Genomic DNA, 26,768 nt, shown 5'->3' with positions numbered 1-26,768 from the left:
GGTCAAGTAATTTAGTCACTGTTAAGCCTAATCTCTCTCCAAAGATCCAGCCTTCTCCATTTTCCACACTTCTATTGAAGCAAAGTGTCCTATTTTTAATATAATATTGGTATTTATTGGGCACTTGAGGTGTACTGCGAACAATACTAACTGCTTTACGTACCTATTCTCATAAATCTCAAGACAACTCTGGACTGTTGAAATCACCATCCCCCTTTTACAGAGAAGACAAACGAGGCTCAGACAGGTGGCGTGTCACGAGCCCAAGGTCACAGATACGTAGATGGTTAGAAGCCAGGTTTAACTTCAAAGTCCCTACTCTAAAGTCGAAACCACTCCAGGATCAAAGGACAAAAGCAGGAACACACTCTGGGCGAGGGGAAATGCGAGCACTTCCGCGGGGAGGGGCGAAGCCAAGGATGCCGAAGGCGGTGCAGAACCCCCACCGCGAGCTCGCGAGAGGACGTGCCGGGGGGAGGGGCGGACGGCCCGTGCCTCCTGTCAATCACCTGGCCCCGCCTTACGCCGGCGCGCCCCTTGCGAGCCCCGCCCCTACCCCTGGCCTGGCGGGAAGGGAACGCGCGCTCTCTCCCGTTACCCTCCGCCTGCGGGGTGGGCGGGGGAGGCGGGGAGGGCGGGGGAGGCGGGAGGTGCGCGCTCGCGAGCTGCGTGCTCGCGTACGTCGCCGGGGTTCGGCTGCGTCGGTCCCGCCGCCCGCCCGTTGCCGCCGCCGTCGCCGCGCTCTCGCTTCGCCGGCCGCCGCCTAAGGGGGCTGGGGCCGGGCCAAGCTGCTGCCGTCGTTGCCGGAATGCCGCGGGTGTACATCGGCCGCCTGAGCTACCAGGCCCGGGAGCGCGATGTGGAGCGCTTCTTTAAGGGCTACGGGAAGATCCTGGAGGTGGATCTGAAGAACGGGTGAGGAGGGCGGAAGAGGGGCCGCCCGGTGGAGACAGGGCCCCGGCGGTGGCGGGGAGGCCCTGGGGACGGGAGAGGGATGGCAGCCCGGCGCGGAGCTGCTACCGGCCTGCTCCGGCTCCGCCATAGTCGCGGCGCCTCGGGGGCACGGATAGGCCCCGGTTCCCACTGCGCCTGCGCGAGTGGGGGTGGTGGAGGGATAATGGGAGCGATGGTGAGGCTCAGAGTGGGACGGGGAGAAGGAAAACCCCAGTGGGATTGGGGCTCGGGGCGGGAGTGCCCAGCTCCAGGGCGCCGGGGAGGCCTGGGTTTTTCCTTCGCGGGCCCTGGGACTGGAGCCCGGCTCGTCTCCGGCTGAATACCCACCTTTTCCTCTCTGAGGGCTGCTGGAAATAAACAGACAGGATTTCCTGCTCCCGTTTCACCTCGTCCTCAGGCTAACTGATCAGACGGTCACAACGTTTCTTTCCCGGGCACGGGAGCTCTAGAGGGAGGGGAGGCCCTGTTTAGACTTGCCATGTGCCACACTTTTTTGGGCGGGAGACTACGGTTTGAGTAGTCTAGTGACAGTTTCGAAAGTATCGTCTTGCGGTGCTGAAAGCCTTCACCGTTCCCTCTACAAGGGTAAATTAAATAACTCGTTATCTTTAAGACTCCGTACAGAGTTTCCAGGCTGTGGTTTCCGTTCTCCAACTTGCCAAAAAATTGCTTTGTCGTTGTAGAATTTGTTAGAGAATAGTGGCCACCCTGGCTAGTATCTCCGTCAATTAGTTAATGTGGACGGAGACGCACAGCTCGAAATTGCTAACTTGCTGCCTGCCTGGGTATGGTCTGTGACTTGTGTTCCTAATCTACTTGGGTAAAGCAGGTTCTGCAGGGGCTACGTGTTTCAGGGAAAACAGGTGAGGAGTCAGGCTTGGAGAAGATAAAAACCGGGGGAAATTGTCAGGACCAGGATATTTAGGTAGGATTTCATAGACATAGACTAGAAATCAAAAGGAGTAGGGGCAAACATTTTAAGGATACTGAACCTTGGGTGTTAGAGAAACTCTTGGCTTTTTTTTTTTTTTTTTTAACCTGCTTTGCAAGAGGTCTGATATGGCTACAGTTCACTCCCCAGTGTAATACTAGCAATTAACACTTGAGAAGTTATGAAAGATGCCTGCATATAAGTTGTACATTTGAGAAAAATTCGTAGCTACCATCTACTCAAATTGTTGGCTGGGTTTAAAATGTCATTTCAGGTTGATCATCAGGAAGAATCGCCTTCTTACTAAGGCAGATATCCTGAATAAATTGTTATGAGTATTGACTTCTTTTAGAGTAAAAGACTTAGGAAATTACTCACTTTGTACAATAGAGCTTTCAGTTCTTAAGGAATTACGAGATAAAATGTTTTTTATTGTCATTGTGATACATGTCTGAGAGAGCAAGTTAAAACTCCCCGTTTTCTTCAGAGCCCAACTAAGTTGACAGAATAACTAAATTTTATGGGAAAACCATGGGTTTTGAAGCCAGACAGACCTGGGTCCAATCTTAGCTTCACCACTTACTATCTGTGGGCAAGTTCTCAGGTTCTAAGTTTCCTCATCCAGGAAGAGGAGAGATAATTGTGAAGGATTTGGCTCATGGCTGTAAATGGTAGCCGTAATCAAAGGGATCTGACTGTGATCTTTAGGAGACATTTTAGCTTGTGTTTTATAACGTGAAGCATATTTGGTGAGGTCTGTTTTCTGAGGTTACTCAACTAATAGTAAGCAGGAAATGATGTTGATGTTGAAGAGAAAACTGGCTAATTGAACGAGTATGTTGATAACCCACCAGTAGGATGCCTGCTACTGTGCTGAATGAATTGGGGAAGAGGCATAAAAGAATTCTGCTCTTGAGTAAATTAAGTGTTTATGGTTCTAACATGTGCACTTTGAGTTAAATGCTTACTCTCGCTTTACACTCAAACTAGTAAAACTTGGAATGGTTTGTTTGAAATGGGCTTTGAAGAATGGGTTGAATGGGGCTTGAAATGAAGAGAAGTGTTTGGGAATAGTGTATGTCATAACGGATGATAAGATGGTCCAATAAGGCATAATTTTGAGAAATAATAAACTAGTTTGTATGAGTCTCATGAAGGATCTAGAAATTTAACAGCATAAACTAGAAACAACAACTATAAAATTTTACACTAAAACTTCAGAATCATGGCCAGGAATTCAAAGGCTCTGAAGGGAACAATTGAGCAACCCCAGAAATGGTGAGACGAAGGACATAATTCTTCCAGGACCCTTAATATCTCGGTCTCTTTTGGGGAACTATACATTCGTACAGTTCTGCTAGACTGTGATATGCATGAAATCTGTGATTGAACGTCAAGGTTGAAATGAGGAATGGGAAATCATTTCAGGGATTTGAAGGCAGATGTGATCACTCACCAAGTGGGCACACTTCTTGGCAGCATTCAGGAATCATTGCAGAGGAAAATGACTTCTGAGCAAAGGACCGATGGTATAGATGTATTTCAAGCAAGAATTGTCTGGACTAGATAGCAGAAGTGTAGAGGAGTCTGAAAGGAAGGAGTTAGGTACAAAAGAAAAAGATGGCATAATTTATCAACATGTGTAAGCTTGTAGTTCTGAAAACTAGAATAGTAGATCTTCCTGAGAAGTATTTTTGAACATATCTGGACTGTGATTGTTAGTAATTGAAATACAAAAGCAGATTTTGGATGGATAGGGCTTTGAAGAACTGCTGGAGTTCAAATTTGTGGAAGAGAGATATATATGTTAAGCTGAAGAGTTGTGGGTAAAGTTCAGAATTAATTCAGTAGGCATACAGTATAGTATACTGGTATAATAGAAAGTTGACCAAACAAGGAAGCAGGTGAGCTCTCCAAATGAGATTTTAGTGTCCAGGAGAGGATTTTATGGGCCTTTTTGGGATTTGGGGAAGAGGTGAGGTATGTGTGCAGTAGTAGTTCATTGTACCAGGCAGCTCCAATCTAGATTGCCTTTGTTTTAGACAACTAGAAACATGGTTCAGTGTAGGACCGCAAAGATGATGTAAATCTCACAGGACCTGGAGATCACTCCAGATCCCCTCGGGTCTCCTACATTCATACCTGCCACACTGACTCCAGCAAGAGCCACCATGGGCCCGCCGGTCAAGGAAGCAACAGTAGTAGCAGGACCTGTTTTATAGCATTCTGGCTCGATGGTAACTTTTGCTGCCTTTGATTATTTGCGAATTCTGTGGGTTTTTATTAACAAAATTGCTGTCTTCATGTATAGTAGAAGGTTCTTTAATATATTAGTTTCTCTTGCCACAAAATCTTGTGGTTTTGATCATAGATCTTTATATTTTAATTTCCCATATTTTAGTTAATGAATAAAACTTACCACATCCCAAGGTTATTTTACTTGCCCAGTAGCTGGACAGGTAAACCCCCAAATCATTGAGGTGGGGTTTGTTTGTTTGTTTATGTGTTTTTGTTTCTTAAAGGCATGAATTAACACTCTCCAGGGAAGTTTAGCTATAAATTTCAGAACCTGTGGTTCATATTACAGTGAATTTGTGAATAGCCAGAATTTTCAGGCGATGTCCTGGTCTATTTGATTGTATTTTCACGATATCTAAGAATTACCAGGAAGTTTTTTTTTCATACTTGTTAAAAATTCCTGCAAGTAGAAAGTACCTTAGTTAATTTTTTTAAACATGTTAAGACTTTCAATTAGTCAAGTCGTTGTTCCATTTGTCCTTGATCGCTGTAGGGCATTGTTAGGCCTTAGATACTGAAATGAATCTCCACCGAGACCAGAACCTATACAGGAATTTTCTCTTTTAACTGAATCCTTGATGAGGACTTATATTTTTCTTGTCTTTTCTTTTAAAGAGGTGATACAGGAAATATAATTGGCTTAATGTGCCAGGTTATTGTTTTCTAGTTAATCGAACCATTAGTTTCTTCCTAATTGTGTGGGAGATTACCTTCACCCACCACCAAAGAGCAGATAAATGCTTTATCATTTTTTTTTGGTAATGCTACAACTAATGAGTGACAGGAATGACAAGAAAAAACACTTTCCCTTTAAGGACCCCACCACCTTTTTGTTCTTGGGGAGTTCTTTCTACCCTCAAAAATAATGTCACATTTGAACCCATAGGGTCCCAGGCTTTGAATCTGTGTTAAGAAAAGTAAGGCGTTTGGTTCTGGATTATTTTTATGATTATCTAAGAAGAGATTAAAACATAATTTTGTCTAAAGGAGCATTTGAAACAACTCTGTTTATAGTTAAAATGAACTAATTTCAAAATAGCACATATTTTGATTATTAAAAATTTACATGCTTTTTGTAATATTTTTAGAGGGAAAAAATAATCATCCAAAGATGATACTGTCTGCATTTTGAGACTTTTGCCTTTGCCTTTTCTCTGTCTCTCTCTCAATCAATCTCTTTCATACACATATACATGCAGGAACGCAGGCACTTCTTATGTTCCCCTCCCTGCCTTTTTTTTTTTTTTTTTTACAAACTTGGGGTCCTACTGTACATTCTATTTTGTAACCTTTCTGTTTCCATCTAACATCCTGATCCTTTTCCTTTATCACTAAGTATTCTCCTAAAACCTGATTATTTTAATGACTAAACAGTATTCATAAATGTTAGTATTTGTCACAGTATTCATATAAATGTTACCTAATGTACATAATTAAAACAATGTTGCAAGATAGTTAGGTTGTCTTTGGTTTGTAACTATTTCATGTGTATATAACACTAGTGAATACCTATATGCAAATCTTTGTACACTTTTCTAGTTATTACCTCAGGGCAGATTCCTGAAAGTGGACTTTTGGAGTCAAAGTATAAACATGTTTTTAAGGCTTTTGCTGCCTACTCTCTTGACAAATAGCATTTATTTATATTTTCACCTGCCATGTTTGAGTTCCTATTTTTCTGAACTCTCAGCTATCCTTTATTATAATTTTTTTAGTATTACAATTTTTAATTAGAATGTTTAAAATTATATGAGGAAGTTATCTTGAAGTTTTTAAGGCTCATCCCTTTAGCCTACCAGGTATATCAGATTCAAAGACTTTTTTTAAAAAAATGACTGATTAGAAAATAAATATTAGTTCATCCTAGATAATTTAGACAATACCAAAAGCATAAAGTAGAAAAGAAGTAACATTAAGAATTCTTTTAACATAGGTATGGTCTTATGTGCAATTTTGTGTCCCACTTTTTTTTACTTTATCTCATATATTTTTCTGTTACATTAAAATCTTTCTCATACACGTCACTTTAATGGCTACATAAAATGCATTGTATGGTTATAGCATGATTTACCCAACCATCCCTTCTGAGTTATTTCTAAATTCTTGCTATTAAAAATAACCCTGTGGTGGATATCCTGTGCATAAAACTTGTTTACATTTTTGTCATTTCTTAGGACAGATTCTATGAAGTAAAATTCATATGTCACAGCAGGAATGAACATTTTCAAGGCTGTCAAAGCATATAGCCAAATAACTTTCCCTCCTGGCAGCCTCACCAACGTTGAGCGTCCATGTCGTTTAAAATCTATGCTGATTTAACAGGTGAAATGGTCTCATGTGTTTTAACCAAGAACTTTTTCTTAAATAAATAAGAAATAATGAGGAACAGGGCTGTGGGTTGAGTACCATTCTGTTTCGTTAATAGTATGACTAATACATATGTGACCAAGTTGCTTTTATACTGAATGAAGTCTCTTGTTGGAGTCAACCTACCTCCAGAAATTTGTATTAATAAGTATGCTACTTTATTCTTTCTAGGACCTGGGTAATTTTTTAAAATTTCTACCATTTTGATCAAACAGTGCCAAGAGACAATACCATACGGCGATTTTGACCAGATGTTACTGGCAGAAATTGCCCTGACTCGAGACTTCCACTCCTTGGTCCCGGTTTCCCAGTCAGTTTGTGATATGAATGAACATTATCTGTAATTATTTGGCCAAGTCATTTTAAACCCCTATTCCTCAGTTTAATATCTTGCTCCTCTCTTCCTCATTGAGGTATCATACGAAAAAAAGGGCCACGTGAAGTATTTGTCTCTTCTTAAAAGAAAGGCACAGGATGTAGACTACATAAGGTACAGTTTAGGTTCCCAGTATTTTGGGATGCCTCTAGGTAACTTAAATAGAAAATTGTACTTTGAGCTTTTCAGAAGAAAGGTGCGCCAAGCATCTGACAGAATACTGTTGGAAGCAGTATTTAGAAATTTGTAAGCTACCACAAATTTTAAAACTTTAGAAAATATTAACTGTGCACTTGTATAATTTAGCTTTCAATAGTATATCAAAGCACTTTACAAATAAGTGTCTTTAGTTTGTACTGATGGGGAAACTGAGGCATGGGGAGATGAAGTGACTGGCCCAAGGTTACAAAATGAGTTATTGACAATTTTGGAAACTGAAGATCTTTCTTATTCACCTAACAGGTATAGCATGGCAGTGTCAGTCAAAGCTCTCATGCTCTTTCCTTCCAGATGGTTCAGTCCTGTCCTTTGGGGACTTGCCTCCAAGGGTGAGAAGGTAGTTCAGGTTTCACCGCCTATTCAGTCTTTAGTCTCTTAACAGAGGCTTCCAACAAGCTGACAAGTTACTGCCAAAAGGATGACAGTAATAACCACTATGCAGTAAACCTGAAACTAATATCAAATAATATTGAATGTCAACTGTGATTGAAAAAGAAAAAAAGAAAACAGTTGTGTTTTCATATATTAATAGCAAAATATATGGGAAAAAGTAATAAAGAAGACAGTCTCGCTCACCAGAAAAAAAATGTTATGACAGGTGGTACTCTTTACAATGTTGTCCCTAGACCGAGAGTGCTAATGATTGTCCTTCTCGGGCTACTCTTTGAAGACCTGTACGGTGGTATCAGCTTTGTCATGGCCGACGGGGGCAGGATTTGTGTGACTAAATGCAGTAAATGACCTCTGTCCTATTCACGTTGCTGGGGTTATCTGGTTTGGGGGTATCCTGAAGGTGAGCTCAGACTGGCCTCTGAATTTGCATGCCCGTATTTAAGGAAGTGCCGTACATGACCTTTCCTGTGTGTTGAGATGAAAGTCTTGAGGTCTCTGAACTGCAAATGATACCTGAAGAAGCCCGTCAAGGATACTTGTTACACTTCCTTTAGGTTTCCCAACCATGTCTTTAGCCCTGGACAGGATGCCAGAATGGAGGGGCCTTCCTAAACAGAGACCTCCGAGACCGAAGGAGGGAGGTTGGAATTCGGCTTTCGGGAATGAAAGAAGCAAGGAGGAGGCTCAGGCGAGGGAGTCAGGAGCCACAGACAAGAAGCACTGACTGAGAAAAGTTATTTCATGTGGATGAAATGAAGCTATCCGTCCATTAATGTGAAAAGAATTTCATTAAAATAGTAAATGGCCAATTTCAAGGGAAGAGCATCCTCATGAAACAGCACAGGGAGTGGCATCTCTAACCGAAAATAAAAATGAGGAAACAAATGACTGCAGCCCAGGGCCTGGGGCAGTTACGAGATGCTTGAGAAAAGCCAAGATGGTCCCAGAGGCATAACTTCTAAGAGGCTTTAACACCTGTCACCCCACCTAATAGTGTCATTTTAGAGGTGAATAGGAACTGCTTTTTGTAGCTTTGGTGAGGAATCAGGTAGTGCTGTCTGCCGAGTGTAAACCTTTACTTCATTAGGTACAAGTAACAGATAACAGTAATTCTATTTTATGTCCTAGGAGTTTTATTCTAAACTGGTAATAGGACTTTCATCTGTTGAATTTTTAAAAATTGTTTCTAATTGTGATTGAGTCTTCATGGACTTTACTGTGTCATCAGGGAATAGTTGACCCCCTTTTCTTGTGAGACATTTTAACTTCATTTATCCGTAATGTTGAAGCGTCCAAAAATTGAAATGGACACAGGTGTGATTGTATTTGCCTCCCTTTAAGGAAAGCAGCCATGTTGACTTGAAAATGTCAAAATAATAACACCTGGTTATGACAAGCGATTGTGGTTGTGATGTGATTCACAGACTATTTGCAAGTGTTTTGTTTTCTGGGGGTAGTCCCATTTTGTAGGGTAGAAATATGGCAGCCTAGTAAAAGTGAAATTGCTTGGTAACTTTAGTTCAGTTTTTAAACAGTTTTTGGATTGTTGAAACAAATTGGCAGATAGTTGCATAGGACAGTTACAAAGTAAGACAAAATTTGAATTTGATACATAGCCCCTCTGCCTGCTACTATTCTGGAGGAATTTTGTTCTATCGCTTAGTGTTTAGGATAATTACTGTTCCTATTCTATTTTCCTCACCTCTGCATGTGAACGTTCCTTTAGAGATGAGCTGATACTGTCTTAATGACTTGTTACCTTTCTGTGTTTTCCTAGACTGGTGTTAAAATTTGATAGTTAATTTATAGGTTTGATTCCACTAGTAGTATAGAGAACAGATGTTCACAACTTACTAGTATTAGTACACATCAGATGCAGAAATTATATTTCTTGCCATTTAATTTTTCTCATAAGATGCTAATATGCATGTGGGCATTTGTCACCCACCACACATAATTTAATGAAACTGGTTTTCTGTCCTAGAGCTGTGTTTCTCAAACTGTTTGCTCCTATGGACCTCTCCTTTCTATTGGTGTACAGGAGGCAGTAGAACATGGCGATGGAGTGTTGAGTTAGGTTAGGACCCGGCTTTGAAGAGTCCCAGGTGTTGAGTAGCCTTGGCAATTTACTTACCGGCTCTAAGTCTTAGTTTCTTCATCTATGACATTACAGTAAGCCTCAGAGTTGTGGAAGTTATTACAAAGGAATTTGAAAAAGGAAGGAGTCCTGGTGGGCTGTAGTAGCCGTGTTAATAATAGTTTGAAATTAAATCCAAATTAAATCAGATCTTCAATGCTTATCTGCAAAGTACTTTTCTGGTTGCTGCTATAATCCTTTGTGTAGTTGGAAGTCTGTAAACCTTTAGTATTCTTTGATTTCTGGTCCATTTCTCCCCATCATTCATGCTTATATTTATATTATTTTGGTCCCAGTCATCGTTCCTTACAAACTAACTAAATGCATTCTTAAATACATGATATTGTCAATATCCATTCACATCTACTCCCTGTAGGCCCAATTTTCTATCATCTCTATGCTGGTCTAATTTTTGCTGAGCTTAAAACCAAAGACAGATTCTAGGGGTTGATATGGGACCTCCAGAATGGGGATTGCACAGAATAATCTTATTTTTCCTCTATTCTTCTAGTCTGTTATGTTCTGAACCCACACATGTTTTCGGAAGGACCAGATGGCTGACACTGGCTAATGGGAACCAAAAGACAAGAGTGAAAGTAACCTGGTTGTCACATACCCCAAGCTTAGAGGTGCTTCACCTGCCCCAAGATAAATTTCTCTTTTCTCTGGAGACTTTACCCCACTGTGTCAAAAAAAGTTTAATACAACCTGGTTTATCTGAGGTTAGATTATCAAATCGAGCAGCAGCATTTGTTGAATGAAAAGGATTGTACTCAGGAGTGTGGGAGAGAAGCATCTGCCTTTACAAAGGCAGTGTAACCTTGTGTTAGAGCTTGGGTTTTATAGTCAGATGGATCTGGGTTCAAATTCAGCTTATACCACTGATGAGCTCCTTGACAATGAGCAAGTAGCTTAGCCTCTCCAAGCCTCAGTCTTCTCATTTGTAAAATGGGAGTAGTGGTAGTATGCTCTGCACCTATGGTATGAGGAATGAATGAAACATGGAGTATTATTTACTATGTGCTAGGCACGATGCTAAATATTAAAGAGCTTATAATCAAACGAGAGGATAAGCACAAAGCAAAAAGAACAAGGCTTGAAAGGCCCCAAAAATGTCACGTAAAACATAAAATTGAATAGACATACTGAAGCTAGAGGAAAGTGTTAAAATGATTGGAGTCAGGCAAGTTTCTGAGACTCATGAAAGAGTATATGGAAGAAGATTGGTACGATTCACCTTGTGTAATCAAGGCATTCCAGGTTTAGAGAATGACATACGGATATTGAGGAGCCATTGTAGACCTCTGGGCAGAAGAAATAACAGCAGCTGACTTTCCCTGTTACTTGTAAGAGACAAGTTGGCTGAATAAAAATAGCCATATCATAGAATTAATTAAGTTGATCAAACAGGAAGAGAAAGCCCTGAGGGCCCAACAGAATGAGAAAATTGTAGAACTAGGCAATAGACTGGGTAACCAAAGAGGAAGAGTCCAAAGTGATTGCAGGTTGTTGGGAGTGAAGGAGATGGTCAGGGTTCCAGAAGAGAGAAATCATGAGGTAGGTTTTCTTCTTTGAAGGTGGGGAAAGATCAAGTGCAGACTGAGCTGTGGCCAACGTTTGCAGACCAGGAATCCACACTAGCTCTAATCAGAGAGCTCTTGGTGTGCGGGAACTGCCAGTTTGCCGACGTGAAAAGAGCCCCAGACTGGGTATTGGTGAGCCCTGAAGTCGCACCCCAGCTCTGCCACTCAGTGAGCACGGGTAAGTCATCCGCCTTCTCCGGGTGGCCTTGATGGCCCTCCCTCCTCTGAGGCTAAAGAAAGGGAGGCCAAAATGTCCAGAGGAACCTACTTCATGTAGTAGGAGCTCCTAGTTATGCGTTATAAACAACCCTCTGTTAGCAGGAAGCTCAAAATGCAACCATAATCAGTGACCCAGAGAAGTGACTGTGACATAGGTTAATTCTACTTGAGGGCCTGACCACTGCTTCCCTGGAATGCCGCAGACGTTTGGGATCAGGGGCAGTTCCAGTTCTCACTCCCGGGCTGTTCTCCGAGTTGGCCTCACCTGAACACTAGAGAGTTGGTTGCAGAAGTGTCTTTCTGCAGTTTTCCAAGCACTTCATGCCAACAGCAAGAATGACTGTCTTTTATTGCTATCCTGTCAATATGGCCAAACACTTCACCTCATAACACAAGTTGGCTGAAGCACAGGACCAACCCTGAGTGCTTTGAAAGGAAAGCGCAGGACTCACCTGGAGTGCTTTGGTTCCTAGTCACTGAATGCCATTTCTTTCAGGGTAGATGTGAGGCTTCCGCCCTTAAAGTGCAGTGCTGTTGATGCTAGTGTGAGGGTCCAAGCCAGCCCACGGGTTAACTTCACCAGATGAAAATTTTTCCTTGGCTACAGCACCATCCCTAATCCTGACCAGCCATGGAGAGGTTCGGTTCTTACCAGGAAAATGAGTGGATGTGGGAATGGCTCACCACATTGGGAAACAAAACTCACATCCTGCTGATGGTTGGCTGAGGACTGTCATGTCCACATACAAAGAAAAGCATGTGGCACAGTTTTAGGACAAAGGTGAGCAGAGATCCACTGTGGAAAGGGGCAAATTTTTCCTATAAAGAGAACACCCAAGGCCTGCCCCTCGGTAAGCAGTGTTGGTGGGTGACCGCAGGCACACGCGTGGAGGTTTGCTTTCCCCGGCTCCCCATACCCATTCCCTATCGGTTAGCTGGTATGGAGCACCCCTCAGGCACACCCTGCCCACTTAGCCACTGATCAGCGTACCTCCCGAGCACGGCATGCTCAGTGTTTATCAGACAGGACTCCCCCTCTTCAGAGATGCTTGGAAGACAGAGTTGACCCTGAGGCATTCCAAAAGGGGTGAGATAAAAACTCCACATCCTCTCCAGCAGAACATAGAGAGTGGTGTTGGAACCCCTGGGCTAGGTTATTAGAATCAGGAAAAGCCTATTTAGCAACAACACAAGGTCAGATGATCGTTCTTCTGGGGTAAATTCTTCTAAAATTAAAGTCCTTCCAGTTCTAGCGTTTCAGAGTTCTGGCTGATAGCCTAAGCGGTGTATTAGGTGTTGGGTGAGGAAGACCATAGATTGTCAATGGTGGAAGAATGGACTCAAGTTTAGAACAGCAGTCAGTGTGGCTTTTGTGTGTGGTGTCCACATACCTGTCTATACTTGGTACAAATCAGGTGCCCACTTATTTTTTTAAGGAAAAAAATGACAGGAACTCCCCTCCCATCATTTTTTGACTAAATTTATCAGGATAAAACATGGTCCAGAGGAAGAGTTTGGGAAAAGGTAATAGCAGAGAAATGTTGAGGAAAGGAGTTTTTCTTTTCATCAAGACTAGTATACATTTAATAATCAGGCCATGCTTTTTGTTCTTTCACGTAGACATATGGGAGAAAGGTGAAGAGCTATGACCTCTGGGAGTCCAGCAAGAGGAGGAATATTGGAAGGTTTTTTTGTTTTTATCAAACCCTGCCATAGAGGGATTTTTAAATTTGTCTTGGATTCATTCTCCAGAATTCCTTCATCTTCTTCATTCTTGTACTAGAATTATTGAAAGATGGTTCTTGTTTTTAATAGAGCAGAAGAAGAAGGTTGTCTGTGGCTGAAATTAAGAAATGTATCTATTGAACTGTGTTTGTGAGGCTTATTCACAGGTTACACCAGAGATGTGTACACATATAGACACATGCCGACATACACAGTATGATACGTGCATGTGTGTGTTTATATCCCTCCTTCCTTTGACAAAAGATTCAAGAGGAGAGTGCTTTTGGGGAGCAGAGATTAGTTTGATGTTATTTTGTGCAAAGCACAAAGGGATGTTAAGATGGATTTAGAAAGATTCTCTGACGTTAGTTACCAGGGAGCACTTTACTTTCTTGAAAGCACTAAAAATTCAGACAGTTAAAATACTTAAATAAAACTGAAATTGGGACCCATACAGTAGTTTTAAAAGGTATTTTACATGATAAAAATTAATTCGTCCCTGTCCATCTGTTACTCTTGGATACCTCTGGTGCTACCATATTGGTTTAAATTATCCCATTATTAAGCCAGAGGAGGACCTACCATTATCTGTCATACTTCTGATGTTGGGAGAAACCATAGAGATATGCAGTACAGCTCCCTCATTTCATGAATAAACCAGACCCAGAGGAATAAAATTATTTAAATACGCTTTTCAGAGTTGGTTTATAGCAGAATGAGGACTAGAACCCAGACCAGTTCATGCTGTTCCAGTCTTAATAGTTACAGTATGCCTCAGTTTCCTCATCTGTAAAACGGGGGTAATAGTACCTGGCTCTTGGGTATTGTGAATATTAAATAAGATAACATTGTCTAGTATGTGGAGATTAATTAATGTTAAGTAATATTTTATTGTTGTTATCTAGTCTTCCTGCCTTATTTGGGGAACACTTTCACTCTGTTGAATGAAATAGTCATTCATTGAGTAAAGCAGATCTAAATAAACAGTAAGGTGGTAGAAGCAACCACACTGACCTGGTCTTTACTTTGCTCTCAGAACAGGAAGTCCCTATCAGGTATGTGGAGGAGAATATTTGGTTTAATCTTCCAGACTCACCCAGCAAGTCAGTGGCAGAGAAAAATGACAGTCAGATGTCTGATTTATCCTTGGACTGGACTTTGACATTAAAATGTACCAAATGGAGTTTGTGGCTTTTCACAGAGTAACAGCCAAAATTTTCCTGTGAAATAAATTTGATCTCAAGTCAGCTATTTTAATAAGTGACTTGAATGCCCAAAAATGTGGCTACTAAGTAACCCACCTGTTTACTTTTTAGAAGTAAATATTAAGGAAGGATTGTTGGGGCCATTACTCTTTAATAACACAAATTGGTCCCTACAACTCGGGGGAGACTTTCGTTGGCAAGGTATGCCTTCCTTCAACCTCAGCTGCAAAGAAACATAGGTCTGTCTGAGCATTAATTTTTGTTTTTAGGTCATTGTGCCTCCACTTACCAGATTGTCCTCACTTTCCCTCAGAGGCCAGAATGAGTTCTGCGTGTCAGCCTTGCAGCAGAATGAGCTTGCAGAGGGTGATCTGGGAGAATGCATTCCCACGTAGGTCTGACATCCGCATCACACTGGTTACTGACCAAAGCTTGGCTTTCTATTTCAGATGACTCACAGAGCTTAGGGTCCTGCATTCTCTGACCCCTAAGTAGTTGCAAACCCTAATTGTTCTCTGACCCCCAAGTAGTTGCAAACCCTAAGAAAACTGTTTAGGTGTTCCTATGATTTATTTACTTAATCTTTAGGAGTCGGTGTTTTCCTTCGGTCATCACATTAGATGAGTCAGGGTCACTGAGTGGTGCCAGGGCAGTATGTAACTCTTGGGTGTGGAGGCCACTTCATCATGCCTGTGTTGAATGTTTTCTCTCATCCCTGTCAGAAGACGCCAAGAGTAGTGATGCTGTGGGCAAATTAGACCTATGACCAGTCTTGACAACTAAATTAAGGAAGGTACTTTTGTGGGGAGGGCTTTGTGATCTATTTGCAAATAAACCAAAGTAGAAAGTAGTTAGATTTGTTTTTGTATTTGCTTTTAAGTTTTTCCTTCTAAAAATGATAGTTAACTTTCCTGATGACCCACCTTACTTCAGAAATGAAAGAGCAGCTGCAATATATTATCTATTAGATTTTTAGTGGCTAAAGCACTTTTTAACATAGAAAGCCAATGATCTGGAGAGGTTTTACTCACTTTGTCAAATATGGCATCATGTTCGCAGTCATTCTTATTAAGCTGCTCAGCAGTTCCAGCCTATGGAAGCATGGAAACGTGTTTTCAAGACTTCATAGCCCGTAAATTGAGCCAGGTGGCTTCTGAATTGTATTACTGCAAAACGTTTCCTATTAAACAACTGAGTCTATGTTACATTTTTTAACGGAGTTGAGATTCAGCGACTCTTAACCTTTGAATGCCATTCATACACATTTCCGCATAAAGAACCCTCCAGAGTTGTTAGCTGTATGTCCATTGTCACCTTGAGAAACTCTTGTTGGAAAAGAACTCTTTAGTAAAGGGAGAATTCCACAAGTCTGAATTCTCTCACTCACTTAACATATTGCTGAGTACAGCATTACATGCTAAAGAAACTGGAATCGTTTTGATCAGGCTGGATGAACTTTCGCAAGCCTTGTGGCCTGTTTTTCGTTCCAGTATGTTTAAACGCAGAGGAACTCTAATCAGTGTTTGCCTGTGTTAGAGTTTAAAGACATTGCTGGTGACTTTCCTTTGTGATCAAGTATGATCATTAAGATGGTTTTGGTTTTTAAATATAGGCAATGGTCGGTCACAAAGCTAGACTTTTCACAGCCATTTGAGACCAAACTAAAAGTTCATTGCTAATACAGTTTACAGGGCATTTGTTTAACCTTGCTTATAAATATATTACAAATTTTTATAAGTTGTACTCTATAACAGGCATTGGTAGCATTGGGGGAGGTTGCTTTGTTTTCGGTTATGTGTTAAACCACCAAACCTCTTTGCTGGGAAATTCCTAGCAATAGTATGTATAGAAGTTTGCTCAGTTGTGTATAGGTTTTAGAGAATTCCAGCCTACCTAAAACCTCAGAAATGAATCTGGAATATGAGGAAGTAAAGAGTTCCAAATAGTTTTCTCTGATAAGTTCTAGAACATTTAATTCACTTGTAACTAATTTGTTTAGGTAGAAGAACAGGAACTTGAAAAAAAAATTCACTGAGGAGATTTGAGATCCTGTGATTATTTTTTAACACGGTGTGTTATTCCAAACATGATTTAACAGTTAAGACACAGTTCCTGAATGTAGGTCTAATTGATGAGTTTTATGTGATTTGAAAGAGCAAATATTCAATCTGATAGAATTATGTATTTTGATACCTGATACCAAGCCTCGCTGTGGAGGTCTTTGCAGTTGCCACCAACTGCTTGGGGAACAAAAGAAGTGGTCTCTCCATTTAGCCAGCCTCCTACTAGAAAGACAGGAGTCTGCCTTGAGAAGTCTCCCTATCCTGGTGCGGTGCCTGTTGGTACAGAGCAAAGTGGTTTCAGCTAAAGGGAAGAGAAAGCTGATCTTAGTGTGCAAACCCCACCTAACCTTTGCTAAGCATGAACCTCTTTGCTTTCTCTTTAATGTTAGTGAAGCTGGATGTCACAATGGTGCCAACCAGGATTTTGTTTGCTCTCTTCTAGATACGGGTTTGTGGAGTTTGATGATTTGCGTGATGCAGATGATGCTGTTTACGAACTGAATGGCAAAGACCTGTGTGGAGAGCGAGTCATTGTTGAGCATGCCCGTGGCCCACGTCGAGACGGCAGTTACGGTTCTGGACGCAGTAAGCATTTAAAGGGCATTTGTATCAGTGACATGCCTTTGTTATGAAATGTTAATTTTTTAAAGTAATTAATTAATATTACATTGACATGTATTGATATTTAAGCCATTTGTTTTAAAAATGATGTGTCTTTTAAATGTAAAATTGCAAATAAATATCTTTGATAATGTTTAATTTTAATTAAATTAATGGCATAAATTTCTTGTTTTAATACTTTATAAATATGTTTAATGATGTGTGTTTGTGTTGTTTTGTTTTTCTCTGTAATGCAATTGTTTAACATAGATTTAACAAAGACCTCAATGTTTTAATTAAAAGAATCCTTTGAGGCTAAGATGACTGCCTGTTCCATTTGCTGACCTTGGGTTACCTTTCCATGCGTGGCTCTTTGAACCATTGTGGCCCTTGGCTGACCAAAAACAGGAAGCCATGTGACGACCGCAACCTTTCCCCATTAGACCTGGGTGGTGAGGATCCCAAGGGTTAGACACAGATGAGATTAAACTGAAATAGGTGCCTGAAAATCTTTTTTTTTCCATATAAAATATTCACAAAAACTTTAATCACTGTGAGTAACACCAGTAACTGATTTAGTAATTTGGCTACTTATTTCTAAATTGTTAAATTGTTAATAGTTTTTAATTTATGCATGTTAATTTTAAATATAAATATTAATAAATATATACTTACAACTTTGTAAATTGAATTAAATTTTCATATTTAGTTGATTGCTGTTTTATAAAAACTTGTTTATAATTAAGGGTTGGGATAGAGTTAAAATACATATGCATTTGGGGTGGAGATAAATGGTATATTTAAGGGGAATATGTGCTGTGTCATTTTTTTCCTTTTCCTCCACTGAAATAATCTTATCTATTTGAACCTTCCAAAGGTGGATATGGTTATAGAAGAAGTGGCCGAGATAAATACGGCCCTCCTACCCGCACAGAATACAGACTTATTGTGGAAAATTTGTCAAGTCGGTGCAGCTGGCAAGACTTAAAGGTTTGGGCCCCATTAACCTTCTGGGATAAAGTCGGGCAGGAATTAAAGTTGGAAAACAGGTGGTTTTATATAGAGGCTGTAATAGTGTTACCTGTTTGAAAGCTTTCCCAAAGCATTCAGAAATTCTCTGATTAAAGTTTCCATAGGAGTACAGAAGACACCAGAGCCTCACTGCTGCTGTACATTATGGGCCTAACACTCTAAGCACAATCTATGTAATGGGAAATTTTCCTCTGTAGAGAATGTTATATAAAGACATAACCAATGTGATTTCTCATCAAGTCAAGTTGCAACCACCAATGTTTTCCTGCAACATTAATCATAATCGGCAAGTTTATGTCCACTTCCAGTGTAGATCCTCACTGGTAAAAGTGACTGTCTGACCCACGTTTTTTCATAAGGTTTGTTTTTCATGGAATATTTATCCTGAAAGAGTTTTAATGTCAAAAATCAAGGCCCAGTACTATATTGACCATCCAGTGTACTGATCCCAGCTCATTCTTTAAGAAGTGTTGGTTTTTAATCTCAATAGGGAGGAAAAGCTTAACCTGGATGGTCTTAGAAGGACAAAGGTCAAGGATATTCAGAGTTTCGTATCTTGCTTCATGTGTTAGTCCATCATTAAGCCATCTGTAGCAAAGTGCGTGAGTATATTTAGGTTCAGCAAGTAGTTAGGAATCCTTTACATTCATGTAGTTTTAACTTACACAAGCACATTTATATAATTCTTTTTCCTTTTTTAAATTTGCTTCCAACAGTTTTTAGATAACAAAGGTGAGATCCAGAAAAGGTTAATTACACAGTTGGTTTTAGCAGAAGAGCTGGGACATAGGCTGGTGGTTTTTCTAGTACATTGTGTTGGTTGTCAGCCTTACAACAGGCCCTTACTAAGTGTCTGCCAGAAAGACTGTGCCCACTGAAGGAATGACTCCAGTATTCTGAGTGGTAAGGGTTGAACATTTTGGGTAGAAACTTGAAAGGCTTTCAAATTTTTGGTTGAAATGGAGCCTAGCCAACGTCTTCAATTGGCTTTATACCTTGTGTATGTACCTTTGGTAGTTTCACTCTTAGGAGAGAATCGTAAAGCCTTAAGAGCAGGCTTTGGAACCCACCTGGCCAGATTGAATCCCGGCTTCTGCCATGTACGAGTCAGTTATTTTACTTTAAGTTACTTTCTTCTTGTGCTTTATATCCCTCAAATACAAAACGGGACTAATACTTGTTTTTACTCAAAGTTAGTATGAGAATTGAATGCATTTTTGTATAAAAAGCCTGGCACAATAAATGCTAGCTATTGATAAAGGAAGTGCAAAAATAAAACAGATTTAAGGGTTATTATTTCTTAAAATGTACAAATTTATAATGCCCAGTGAAGATGGTGTTGAGATGAAATTCATACAGTAGCATACCTCCGGTGTCACTGAGAATGGGGAGTTTCTCCCATAGTGTTGAGCAGTGCCGTCATGCACTGCATAAGAACATTTCGGTCTGTGGTGGACCGCTTCTACGCCGGTGGTATACCATACCGCCTAGCCAGGGAGTAAGCCGCACCATCTAGGTTTGTGTAAGCACGCTCTATGATGTTCCCGTGACACAACTGCCTAGCAACACATTTCTCAGCACATACCCCATCATTAAGCGGAGCATGGCTATATTAAGAATTCAGGTTCTGAGATATGGCTGCTTTTGTTCAGACACCGGCTCATCCACTTACTATCTGAATGACCTTGTGCAGTTTACTTAACATCTCTGTATTTCACTTTTCTCTCCTGTAAAGTGGGAGTAATGATTATATCTACCCCGTGTGGCTGTAATTAGGATTGAATTAATTAAATCATTCAATAAACATCCATTGTTAGTTGCTGTTATATTAATTTGGAAGTATGTCAGTGTAGAACAAAAGTAGTGACACTCTTTGAGCCTGTTGCCAGAATTATATCACATATCTCAACTTACACACATAACTTTATTTAACAGTTCCAGTCTTGACATAACTTAATAACTTCCTCATTCACTGTCAAACGTATCCCTATTTGGCTAATATATGGGCTCCCTGCCTTATACCCAGAATCCCCAGTCCTGCAAATAGTTCAGTTGAAATAAAGCAATTTTTGTACAAAGATGTTCGTTGCTGGATTATGAGTAATAGCAAAAAACTGTAACCTAAAAGCTCCAACATTTGGGAAATCCTCAGAAAAAGTATTGGACATACTAATTACAACAATAGTGTACGTTAAGACATGTGAACGTTTTACGATGCAAGGAGCAAAGAAATAGTATGAAAGAGTCTGTGTTCAACGTTTATAACTTTGTAAAATATGGAGAGGAAAGTAATAACAAAAATGAACTGCTGCTGAATATCTATATTAATTTATTCCACAAATATTGAGTGTATGTTATATATAAAGAAATGTGGGGGAAATTGGCCCTAAGTCTCTTGAGTTTTAAATTTACCCCAATTTCATTTTCTTTTCAAACACTAATATCTCCTCTTATCATATCATTTTAGTATTTATGTAGCGTGTTGTATTCTCTCATTGGATTATATCAAGTCCTCAGAGAGAATGGGGAAAGAGGCTTAGAGCAGTGAAGGGACATGCGTGGTCAGACCACTTGGAAGCCAGATCCGGACAGTAATGTTCTGTGGCCTTCCTGTCTTTCATTTGTTTTGAGGAGATAACGTAACAACAATTTTAAATAAAATTAAGGTGGTAATTTCATAATCCCTTTATGGATTTGTTTACATTTTACCTTAGATATTTGTCAGTATCTATACATGTTTTCAAACAAGGATTTATAATGAAATGTAAAAGTCCTAACTTAAATGTAGTGACATGAGCTTCTAAAGCACATGCCACTATAAAATTTAGAAAATGATCATTAACTAAAAATTTATATTCACACTTAACTTTATTTAAAAGAACAGTTAAATATTTATTAATTATCTGTACCACCTACCTAATGCCTGATGCTTTAAAGAACCTCAGTAAAGGTTGGTGTGTAGATGGAAATATTTTAAGAGTAAACTTCGTTCTGAGGAAAACTAGCATTTCTTCCTAAAGAAAAGGAAAAACTTTGGTTATATTGATTGCATTAGCTACTTTAACAAAATGTGTCTAACCTCTTTGGCTGTTTTCTTATTCTTTAGGATTATATGCGTCAGGCAGGAGAAGTTACATATGCAGATGCTCACAAGGGACGCAAAAATGAAGGGGTGATTGAATTTGTGTCTTATTCTGATATGAAAAGAGCTTTGGAAAAGTTAGATGGAACTGAAGTCAATGGCAGAAAAATCAGATTAGTGGAAGACAAGCCTGGTTCCAGACGACGCAGGTCCTACTCCAGAAGCCGGAGTCACTCAAGGTACTGTTGATGTCTTGATGTGCTTGGAGCTCACTGTAAACTCATTGATGAATACTGAGATAATGCATTTTCGTGCTCCTGTTGAATTCTCAGCGACATGGTTCCATCTGGTTCAAAACTCAGAACTTGGAACTGAATATTTATTTGTAAAGCTCTTGAACACTAATGTTATGAGTACCGACAGAAGTAAGGTCCTTTCTCTGAGACAGGTGTCAGTGACCATCTTTAACATTTCTTCTTGGGTCCCCCAGCTCATAGCCTCATTGGGGGCAACATGGCTACTAGTCCCATGCTTATTCTCCCAGATACTCCAGCTACTCAAGAATGGAGACTGTCTTATTTGACAGCTGCTCTGCAAATGGGCCAGGCACTTGTGAACAAGACAAACATGGTCTGTGCCCTCATGAAACTCAGTCTAGTGAAGGAGACAGGCATTGAGCAAATAATTACCATTGTGCCACGTATGTCGAAGGAAAGGTATAGAGCAGAACCAGTCTGGAGAGCAAAGGCTTCCTGAAGGACATGTCAGAAGCTTCCCCTGAAGGATAAGTTGGAGATGGTGGGCAGAGAGAGCATAAGTAGGGAGTAGAGAGAGGGAAGCAGCAGGAGAAGCCGGATCCGGCTGAGCCCTGCAGGCCAGGTGAAGGATTTAAGAGCAGTGGGAAGTCCTTAGAGACTAATAAGCTTTTCAGGTTTTGTTGTTTTTGTCTTTTAACTTTTTATTATGGAAAAATTTCAAATATCTAAAGCATTAGAGAAAATAGTTTAATGAACCCTGAATCCCCTTGTACCTGTCACCCATCCAACTTTAATACTTTTTATGTCGCCAGTCTTGTTCATCACCCCCTCCTGCTGCATTGTTTTAAGGCAAGTCTAGACATCCTGTCATTTCATCTGTAAATAAGCCATATCCCAGCTACCAAATCTGTATTCAATTTCCCCAATTGTCTCAAATAGTATTTTTGCAGTTGGTTTGTTCCTATTAGCATCCCAACTACGTCTATACATTGCAATCAGAATTGTCTCTTAATTCTCCTTTTAACCACTGATATATCCTCCTTCGCCCTCTCTTTATCTTCCATGCATATAGTTGTCAAAAAAATGATTACCTGTTCTAAAGATTTTCCCATAGTTGAGATTTTGCTGACTGCATCCTTGCTGTGGCATTTAACACGTTCCTTTATCCTACTCCCCATATTTCCTATAAACTCATAGTGAGATCTTGAGGCGTTTAGAGTAAGGCCAATTGCCTCTACAAAGCTTCACAAGTAGTGCTTTGTACTTCCTGTTGCATCACTTCTTGGTGCCTGGATGTCCCACTTTGAATGATAACCTGCACCAGTGTTGTGTTCAGGAGTTGTCAGCCTGCACCGTCAACATTCCACCTAATCGTTTTACCTCGAGCCACCCAGTGGTGTTTGGAAAATGATGACTTTCTAATTTTCTCATTCCTTCTGCATTTAAAGATTGTAACTCTATACAGGATGATTTCCCTCACCCATTCTTTTGTTATCCTCAAATAGTTTTTATAGGAAATGCAAAATAAAAGTTTATTACCTTTATTTACTAACTTTCAGAGTTTGAAATGTGCTTTGGCAACCCCCAAAAGTGGTGATGAGGGCGGTGGTTTAGTATTTTGAATGAATTGTTGGATGTTTATATATTTATGTTTCACCCATTGTGGTCATAATTTTTTCTGCTCACATTGTTCTGTCAGTGGGAGCCCTTCAAATTGGCTCTGGTTTCAGTATCTTTTGGGTTTGATTTTTGTGTGAATCCGCTTTACTGAATATTTCCCCAAACTTTTTACTGTGATCATTTTCAAACATAAAGTTGAAAGAATAGTTCACGAATACCCATATACCCTCCTTCTAGTTTCAACAGTTGTTAGCATTTTGCCTGTCTTTCGCGCTCATTTATGTGTGTATGTATATTTGTGCACACACCCTATACATTTATTTTGCTGTAGCCTTTGAAGAGAAGTTGTAGAAATTACGACCCTTCACTCCTAAATACTTGAGCATGTGTCTCCAAGAATGAGGATAACCACACTTCTGTTTTCTAACCGAAGAACGTTAATAGTGAGTCCATAATGTCCTCCACTGTCCAGGCCACATTCCAGTTGCTCCAGTTACTCCATGGACGTCTTTATAGCTGTGTTTTATTCCTGCCCAGGATCCAATCCAGTCCAGTCATACATTGCAAGAGCTTGTTAGGTCTCTTCAGACTGAAGCAGCCCCCCTACCCGCTTGCCCCTATGACATTTACTTTTCTTAGTTTTGCGGGGGTTTCTTTAATACTTTTCCATATTCTGAATTTCTCTGTTTCCGCCTGACATCATTGAACTTGTACTCTCCCCTCTGAAGTTCCTGTGAACTGGAAGTTAAGTCCAGAGAGCTGTGAATGAGACACAGGTTAAACACTTTTGGCAAGAGTCCTTTCGTAGGTGATGGTACGAAGGAACCTGTGAAAGTTTTCCTCTTGCTGTCAGGATGAGACGTTCTAGGCCCATCTTGTGCATTTCCTTCCCTACACCCGGGACCAGTCATTTCCCCCAAGGAGCCCTGGTTGCTTTTGGTAGGAAATGATAAGAAGAGTCCACAGTCTTGGCTTATTAAAGATTTTTCTAACCTTGGAGTGTATTTTCTAAATGGCTCTCGTCACAGTGAGTTGAATAGATAAGTAAAGGGCAGGAGTGCAGGAAGTGGAGCTGGGAGGCTGTTGTGGTACCAGGGGAGACGTGGTGGTGGCTGGCTCGGGGCCGCAGCCGAGATGGATAGACCGGAGAAGATGAAGAGGCAGAATCATCAGTATCTAAGAGGAGGAGGGAAAGAGAGGAGTCAAGAGTGACTGTGGTTTCTGGTCTGAGGAACTGGGTAAATAACAGTGACATTGGTGGAAATAAGGGAGGAGCCCAGCAAAAAGCGGGTCTTGGGGGAAAGTGGGTTCAGGATTAGAGATGCAAAGAGTTTCAGGTAAGCCATCCAGATGGAAGGTTTGTGAGCAACTAGATCTGTGGGCCTTGCGCACAGGAAAGGGTTCTCTTTCAGCTTTTTGCCTGGGCACAGCCAGTGCTGTACATAATTTTTTATTGAATGCATGTGTTAATTGACTATTCAGCTAGCATTTTGTCAGCAAGTATTTAAAAAAAAAAAATGTGTTCTTCTAGGTCTCGCTCTCGAAGCAGACATTCTCGTAAGAGCAGAAGCCGAAGCGGCAGCAGCAAAAGCAGTCATTCTAAGAGTAGATCTCGGTCCAGGTAAGTCTCCCCTGGTGTAAATGGAGGGAGGTGAGCAGGGAACACCCGTACCATTTGCCACATTGGTTTTTAACCATTACCCTTCTTCCCTCACCCCAGTTTTTCCAGCTCTGGACTGGAATCGTGGGGGTTCAGAAAGCAATCATTGGCCAGAGCAGGCCGCGCGTTCCCTGGTGGACACAGCGCCACCTCCCTTGGGTCTTTCCAGCTCGTGACTAGCATCAGGTGTGAAGTTGCATGTGATCAGATGTGTTGCTGTGTCTCCTCAGGTCGGGCTCCCATTCCCGGAGCAAGAGCCGCAGCCGCAGCCAGAGCCGCAGCCGCAGCAAGAAGGAGAAAAGCCGCAGCCCCAGCAAGGACGACAAGAGCCGCAGCCGTAGCCGCAGCGCAGACAAGCACCGCAGCAAGAGCAAAGACCAGGCTGAAGAGAAGGTCCAGAACAGCGACAACACCGGCAAGTCCAAGAGCAGGAGTCCCAGTCGGCATAAAAGCAAGAGTAAAAGCAGAAGCAGGAGTCCGGAGAGGAGAGCGGAGGGGGAGAAGCGTGGGAGCAGGAGCAGGAGCAAGGAGAAGAGCCGGAGTCAGGAGAAGGGCCCTCGCAAGAGTGGGAGCCGGAGCCGCAGCAGGAGTCGCAGCAAAAGCAAGGACAAGAGAAAGGGGAGGAAGAGGAGCCGGGAAGAGAGCCGCAGCCGGAGCCGCAGCCGCAGCCGGAGCCGCAGCAAGAGCGAGAGGAGCAGAAAAGGCAGCGGCAAGCGAGACAGCAAGTCGGGCAGCAGCAGCAAGAAGAAGAAGAAGGAAGGCGCCGACCGCTCCCCGTCCAGGTCACGGTCCCGCTCGGTGTCAAAGGAGCGGGAACGCGCCAAGTCCGAGTCCGGCCAGAGGGAAGGCCGAGGGGAGACCGAGGATGCTGGCACCAATCAGGAGACCCGGGCCCGGTCCAGGTCCAATTCCAAATCCAAACCAACCCTCCCGTCAGAATCACGCTCCAGGTCAAAGTCCGCTTCAAAAACCCGGTCTCGGTCCAAGTCTCGATCCAGGTCTGCATCCAGGTCGCCTTCCCGGTCCAGATCGAGGTCCCACTCACGGTCCTAACTGGCTGCGACCACAGCTGGAACTACCCGAGAAGTTTTGTACATGTTTGGTAGCCGTAGCACAAGTGATTGAAGTAGAACATATGTCACTGCTGTACATTTTTAACTCCCCTAATGGTGTGTCTACAGTTGTTAAATCTAAGTGCTTCCTCTACGTAACGCCTCCTGGCGCCAGGCCTTCCTGCTCGACTGAAAACAATCTTCTCTTTGAAAAACCCCTTTACTCATGGCCCACAGTAGAATATCCAAAATGCCGTGGCTTTCAGCCTGGCCTTTCCTACAGGGAGCTCAGTACCTGGACGGCTCTGAGGCTGGAATGATGACATAGGTAGGTATGGTGAGATCAACCATTTTTGCCCTTGAATCGATGCCCTTTGATGTATGCCATTTAGTGAAAGTGCTAAGTCTTAGGTTTCCTACCACTTTGGTTTCATATTTTGGGACTTAACAAAGTTGTGAATAGCACAGTCAAGGAAAATTGATACCTGCAGTAACCCATAGGAAATAAACTGTAGAGTTCCATATTCTGGTATTGTGATTATATTGTTTTATATTAAAAAAGAAAAGAAAAGAGTTTTTTTTAATTTTATTTTTCCCCGTCTTGCAAAGTATAGTGACCCCTGTTTCCATTAAATTTGAATAAAGACTATTTTTGCTTGACAAAATTTCATGGTGCTTGATTCCAAGTTGCATTGCCCGAGCTCTCTTGATACTTCTTTTCGTAGCGTGAAAAGGTCAGTGTGCAATGGCTGTTTGGTTCCTTGAGATCAGCCATGAGTAGGGAGCCGACACTTTCCTAAAGGATTTTTCTCACCAAACAGAATAGTTTCTCAGGAATTTACAGTCCTTCCATTCTTACGAAGCTTCTGGCCAAGCTGATGAGAAATGAATCTGTTTGGGAACCTGGAGCATCACCACCTGAGTTCTTCCTGAACAGAGTTCTTTGTTCCGTGCCGGTTGAACTTGCCGTGCCTCTGAAGTGGCAGACCTCTTCA

At 41.4% G+C, this 26,768-nt stretch overlaps 1 protein-coding gene across 1 annotated transcript; it reads left to right on the top strand.

The window, feature by feature from the left end:
- Positions 1 to 656: 656 nt before the first annotated feature.
- On the top strand, positions 657 to 26,334 carry SRSF4 (serine and arginine rich splicing factor 4). The gene is made up of 6 exons (XM_033113406.1): positions 657 to 915; positions 16,913 to 17,055; positions 17,948 to 18,060; positions 21,209 to 21,423; positions 24,593 to 24,682; positions 24,952 to 26,334. Exons 1-6 carry the CDS (start codon positions 809 to 811, stop codon positions 25,772 to 25,774), a joined length of 1,491 nt encoding a protein of 496 aa, XP_032969297.1. The 5' UTR covers positions 657 to 808; the 3' UTR covers positions 25,775 to 26,334.
- The last annotated feature ends 434 nt before the right edge of the window (positions 26,335 to 26,768 follow it).

Source organism: Rhinolophus ferrumequinum, chromosome 9 (assembly GCF_004115265.2).
Source record: "Rhinolophus ferrumequinum isolate MPI-CBG mRhiFer1 chromosome 9, mRhiFer1_v1.p, whole genome shotgun sequence".
Lineage (NCBI taxonomy): Eukaryota > Metazoa > Chordata > Mammalia > Chiroptera > Rhinolophidae > Rhinolophus > Rhinolophus ferrumequinum.
Note: the sequence above shows the minus strand (reverse complement) of the source record. Positions and strands in the feature narration are given on the sequence as shown.